The sequence below is a fragment of the Nannobrachium achirus genome (assembly GCF_963921795.1).
Source record: "Nannobrachium achirus genome assembly, contig: SCAFFOLD_200, whole genome shotgun sequence".
NCBI classification, from domain to species: domain Eukaryota; kingdom Metazoa; phylum Chordata; class Actinopteri; order Myctophiformes; family Myctophidae; genus Nannobrachium; species Nannobrachium achirus.
This window is the reverse complement of record NW_027664564.1, coordinates 126,384-132,792: the sequence shown is the minus strand read 5'-3', so window position 1 is coordinate 132,792 and position 6,409 is coordinate 126,384. Positions and strand designations below refer to the sequence as shown.

Genomic DNA, 6,409 nt, shown 5'->3' with positions numbered 1-6,409 from the left:
TCTAGGAGGTTAATGGGACAATCATAGGGCCGGTGAGGTGGTAATGACAATGCTTGCTCCTTGCTGAACACTTGAGCTAGACCGTGATAGCATTCAGGTACAGAGGATAAATCTGGGGGCTCTGCTGGAAGCTGTGGTTCAATGGAGGAGGGAGTCTGAGCAGAATGTAGACAGTTTAAATGACAAGCTGTACTCCAAGATTGTATTTTCCCAGTAGACCAATCAATTTGAGGATTATGTAGTTTGAGCCAAGGAAAACCAAGAACCAATGGGGTTTGTGGGCAATCTATTATATGCAACTGAATGTCCTCTCGATGATTAGACAATATAATAGTTACTGGTACAGTCTTACTGTCCACCCGGGCTAAAGGTAGACCATTAAGTGATTTAGCTTGCAATGGACAATCAAGAGGCATTAGATTAATGTTCATTTGCATAGCTACCTGGCGATCGAGGAAGCTCTCATCTGCTCCAGAGTCGATTAAAGCTGGGATGGTCACCGACTTAGAGTGCCAAACGAGGTCAGCATTGAGCTGTGGCCTTGAGGAGGAAGTACATTCAGCTCGGCTCGTCAGTATCTCCCCCATTACTGGCGAGCCCCATCTTTTACTGGACGAACTGGACATAGTGCTTTGAAGTGGCCGGCCTGACCACAATACAGGCAAGACTTGGACTGCAAACGTCGAGACCTCTCCTCCAGGGACAGTTGAGCACGACCCAACTCCATTGGCTCGGACTGGACCTCACTCTGAGACTCTCTGCGGAGCTCGGGACCTTTCAGAGCTTGAACACTGGATGGAGGTGAAACGTGGAACGGAGCCCTGGTTGGAGATGGGATATGGGATGGAACACTGGAAGCCAAGCCTGCCCGCTGTGGACGGAAACCTCTCTCTCTCCGACGCTCACGGAGGCGATTGTCTAGACGGATGGAGCAGCTGATTAACTCATCCAGATCATTTGACTCATCACGGGAGGCCAACTCGTCCTTGATGTCTTCATTCAGTGCTCTATGGAATGCACCTTGAAGGGCCTCATCATTCCATCCGCTCTCGGCAGCAAGAGTACGAAACTCCACAGCAAACTCAGCAACACTACGGGACCCCTGATGAAGGGACATCAGTCGTCTTGTAGCCTCCTTGCCTCGTACAGGATGATCAAACACCTTCTTCATTTCACGGGTGAAAGCAGTATAGGAATGGCAAATTGGAGACTGTTCCCCCCAAACAGCAGAGCCCCAGGTGAGAGCAGACCCCTTCAACAGGCCGAGCAGGTAACATATGCGGGAGCGATCCGCAGCATAGGTTCGTGGTTGCTGTTCAAAAACGAGAGAGCATTGCATTAGAAAGGCTTGACACGCTCCAAGATCACCAGAATAACGCTCAGGTGCAGGAACTGGAATTTCACGGGTGGGGGAAACATCAGGGGCAGGCTGAACATGAGCAGCAGCAGCATCTGGGACATTTGCAGCAGGGGCCTGTGGCTGGGTGTTGAGATGAGCCTTTATCTCATTGACATTAGTTGTAATTGCCTCCAAACAAGTAATAATCTGTTGCATGGCTGTTTCATGTTGACCAATTACATTGTCCTGATTAGCAATGGCTTGGCCGATTTGATTGAATTTTGCCTCCATTTCTGCAGGGTCCATATTGGCCAGATCTTACTGTCACAAAGTAATGTTTTGAACCCAGATGCAGACACAGAGGCAGAGGAGTTGCAGTTTAAATGTCAATTTATTCACAATACTGTTTGGAGTGGAGTGTAGCTGAATGCATGGGATCCGGTAGGCACAGACAATAGGCAGAGCTCAGCAGAGGTTGACGAGGGAGGCCAAGGAGGTTCCAGGGTTCAGGTGGTCACTGCAACAAAGGAGAGAAATGTAAGTACTTGGAATCACAAACTGAGAATATTAGCCCGGGTGGAACATGACTGACTGGAGCAATAGAGACTGAAGATCTGGCAGCACAGGAAGCGTTGACTCAGGCTTTATAGACTTCCTTCATTGGCTTGGCTGTCTCCGCCTCCTGGCTGCCTCCACCTCCTGGCTTGTACCCCTGTCTCCAATCCTGCAATTAGAGAGAGCTAGAGAACTAGAAAGATGGAGAGACAGGTAGGCTGGGTGTGTCAGACGTGACAATTAAACACTTATTTAATAACAACATCAACAATAGCTTACCATACCTTTAATCAACAAGTGTATGAATTCATTTTTAATATTTATTCAGACAAATCGGTTATTGTTTTTCGCATGGAATATCAAACCCACACTATGTGTGGGTTTACATCACATGTTTACATCATAAATACACAAAAAGAAAGAATTGGAAAGATTCTCCATAAAAATAAATTGTATGAATACAAGTTATAAAGTTATAATATCCTCTCAAAACACAAATAAAATAAAGATTAAACAAATGTATTCCAGTGATAACACTAAAGGAGATCACGAGTGGTTTCAGAGGACAAAGACAGAGAACAAAAACATCTCAACTCCCTACCAAAACCCCAAACCTAATGGCTCACCTCAAAATACAACCGTGCTCAATAGACCAGTGGTTCTCAACCTTTTCTGGCCGTGACCCCCAAAATATTCATATTTGAACTGGGGACCCCCCACCGTGACGAGCACTTGGAATTGTAGGAGTTGACAAAACATTTAGTTTGACCCCATCTATTCCTTTGGCGTTGCGAGGCGTTGTGAGCATGTAGATCGGCTATTTTCATAATTAGAACTGACATAATTTCTGCCTCTAATATTTTACAATTTGACCAATGTTTGACCATAGGTACTAAAAAGGTCTTCAAAGTCCTTAAATTGTCACTTTAGAAATGTTCAGATACCCTGTATACACTTATACTGTATGTTGGTCTGTTTACTTTTGAGTGAGAAAACAATGTTAACATTTAGCTAAACTTCTGGGGACCCCCCAAAATAATTTGGGGACCCCTCTGGGGGTCCCGAACCACAGGTTGAGAACCACTGCAATAGACCATCTTGAACACCTCATAGTAAAATCCTCTCAAAAGTCTGCCACCGGAACACTGAAACGATAGGTGAATGATGAGTGATTAATGAAGGGCATGACAGGATATTTATTTTAATGTGCAATCTAGTGCAGTGTCACAATAGCAACAATGCACTAGATTGTCTGTGGTCGCAAATACATTATGTGTGAGATCATCATCATAGTCACACTAATAGGGTGGAGAGGGTAGGTAAGATAAGAAAATGTTATTGTCCATCAAATTTGACATACAATTTGTCTTCGGCATACAGTCAGTTAAAAGGAACAACGTAGTTATCAGTTCATTTACATTATATTTGCACCCTGCGATGTACAGTACGACATAGCAAATACAAATCACAACAACATTTACATATTTACAATAGATCCTTTTAATCAGTCTCCTCACACATTTAGATCTTGATAATGTAATATTATCTGTCTCTGGCATATTAAAACTCTTAAGCTGCTTGAGAGGATATTTGGGACGGACAAACTCAGCGCTCAAATACTTGTGCTAGAGCAGATACTGTCGTTGAGAGTTTAATACAGGGGTTCCCACACATTTTTGTCTCAGGGCACCCCATAAATATTATTTTTTTAATCCGAGGCACCACTACATTATAATTTTCACTCCCAGCACCTTATATATCGTCGTTGTCGGGTGGAAACCTTGTATGTCCAAAACTGTTAGTTTTGTATTTATCATCTATAAAATGTAAAAAACTAGGGTTAAAATAACTTTGTACTTCAAGTTTAAAATGATACTAAATATTTTTTCAAAATCAATTCCAAATATTATCAAATTATCTCGCGGCATAATGGCTTAATATTGATGACATCAGGGATCTCCATATATGGGCATAAAAGCGATTCTGTTAGTGTGGATCCCCTAACAGGGCATCATCTGGGAGCATGTATGCATATTATGCCCAAGGGCATATGCCCATGGGCACTGCCAAATATGGGTCAACAATGTGACGTCACAACAATGTGATGTCACAACACAACAATGTGATGTCACAACAGGTCAGCTATTTGAGGTCAGCTATAGGCATTGAGGCCTACGGAAGGAAGGACTTACGGACAGCATGCGCCGGTTTTCATATTTAACTAGTAGGACCTACCGGTACAGTCGCAACCAAACTTTTTTTATTATTATTTTTTACGTTTTTGAAACATTTTAAATATCCTCAAATCGGGGTCAGTGGACAAATCCTAAATAATAAACAACCAAATGTCTGTCTGTCTGTCCGATATACCTGCATGCTGACATTGCCCAAATTTGGAGATAGCTGACATCACTGATACCGCGACCTGTACTGCGCATGCGTCGCCTCCATGGTAACAACCACATGCTGAAATATGTTAAATGCATATTCAATACATGCTGGCCCTGACTTACAACACACAATAAAAACGTAAAGTCCAATACAACCTGCTACAGCAGCTGCTGCTTTAACATTGATATCGAAAAAATCTCTATCAATGCCGAGCACTAAAACTAAAGCAAGCAATAAAAAACGAAAAAATAAAAAACTAAACATAAATGACAGCAATGCAAAAAATATAATAGCTGGATAATACAAAATAACAAACATAAAATATATTACATTAAAACATGCTGTCAGGCCTTTAATAATCATCTCCAAAAACACATCTCCAAAGTAGCTCAGAGGATGAACATTGCTGCTGACGGGCTGCATAGATTCACTGACGGCTGGCAGGGAGGTGAAACGCTGTAGAAAATGGATGTGATCCTCTGTGTGTGAGATCTGCTCCAGTTCAGCACGTCGTCTCCTCAGTTCAGTGACCTCCTGCTCCACACGCCTCCTCAAGTCTTCAGCACGGCCCACCTCACGTTCCTGCTGGTCTCTGATCAGATTTCTCACCTCAGACCTTGTTTCCTCAATGGAAGAGATGAGCTCAGTAAAGGTGGTGTCAATGTTCTCCACTGCTTTATCAGCACGGTGGTTCATGGACTCCACCTCCTGGAGAAGCGTCTTCACGTCTTTCTCTCTCTCCTGGAGTCTCTGCTCAATGTTCTGATGGCTCATATCAAGCTCTTTCTGTCTCTCAGTCCTTTCTGTTGCGGCTGAGATCATATCGTGACCTTTGTGTTCTTCCATGGAGCACAGATAACAGACACACTGCTGATCAGTGCGACAGAAAAGCTTCTTCACTTCATCGTGACGGGAGCAGATGTTCTGCAGAAGCTCGCCGGAAGCTTTGACCAACTCGTGTTTCTTAAAGGCAGGAGATAGATAGTGAGGCTGGAGGTGAACGTCACAGTAAGAGACCCGACACTGAAGACAAGTCTTCACAGCTTTCTGTTTTCTCCCGGTGCAGACATCACAGGCCACATCTCCAGGTCCAGCATAGCAGTGATCAGGAGGAGCAACTTGGAGTCCCATCTTCTTCAGGCTCTCCACCACCTCAGCCAACATGGTGTTTTTCTTCAGAACGGGTCTTGGACTGAACGTCTCTCTGCACTGTGGACAGCTGAATCTCCCTCTTTGATCATTCCAGTATCCCTCGATACACACACTGCAGTAGTTGTGTCCACAGGGAAGACTCACTGGATCCCTCAGTAGATCCAGACAGATAGAACAGCACAACTGATCCTGATTCTGGTCCATTTTACAGCAGACTGTCTGACAAACAGACCGAGTTAAGTTTTAGTAGAATGTCCTCAGCAAGGCCTTGTAGCAAGGTCTCTTTTCCTTTCCGGACTACGTGCTCTGTGGACTGAAATAGCAGAGGGTTGTCCCAAAGATTTCCGTTCCACCCAGAACGTTATCTGACACCACCCCCACTCGCACTCCACAGCTCCGCTGTAGAGATGGGATTTATGGCTCTCTGAAGTGAGCCGGATCTCTGGGATCCGTTCCTTTCAAAGAGCCGTTCAAAAGACTGGCTAGATTTTGATTATTACAAATAACTTCAACCCTATAAACATTTATTTCTTGACATACATTGGTAGGGGAGAGTGGGGTAAACTGAGACACTTTTTACATTTGCTCCCCTCTAGGTGAACTAAAAGATAAATCGGTACAAATGTTCAAATGTCCTAGTAATTTGGGATGTATCCTAACAATGGACGTTATCAGAATGTGTTCAAGACAAAAGGCAGTGAAAATATGATTGTTTTAAAAAAAAAGTGGTCTTAACTTTACCCCAGCATCTGGTAAACTGAGACAGACCAGATAAATCAAGGGGGTAAAGTGATCCACTTACTTTTGTCTCTTTAAAACTACCATAAAAACCTGGTTAACCAGGTTAAATGCACAATACAAAAATGTACATAGCAGAAATTATTTTAATAGTGTTTGTCCTGTCATTTCCACCCATGTGTCAAATAATATGACACATGAGCAGAAAGAAAAAAGAAAAAAAAACTATAAAAA

General features: G+C 43.3%; 1 protein-coding gene across 1 annotated transcript; it reads right to left on the bottom strand.

Annotated features, from left to right (window-relative positions):
• Positions 1–1,338: 1,338 nt before the first annotated feature.
• Positions 1,339–5,641, bottom strand: LOC308280932 (E3 ubiquitin-protein ligase TRIM47-like; the record flags this gene model as incomplete). The annotated part of the gene is made up of 2 exons (XM_080755233.1): positions 1,339–1,480; positions 4,659–5,641. 2 exons carry the CDS (start codon positions 5,639–5,641, stop codon positions 1,339–1,341), a joined length of 1,125 nt encoding a protein of 374 aa, XP_080611359.1.
• Between the last annotated feature and the right edge of the window lie 768 nt (positions 5,642–6,409).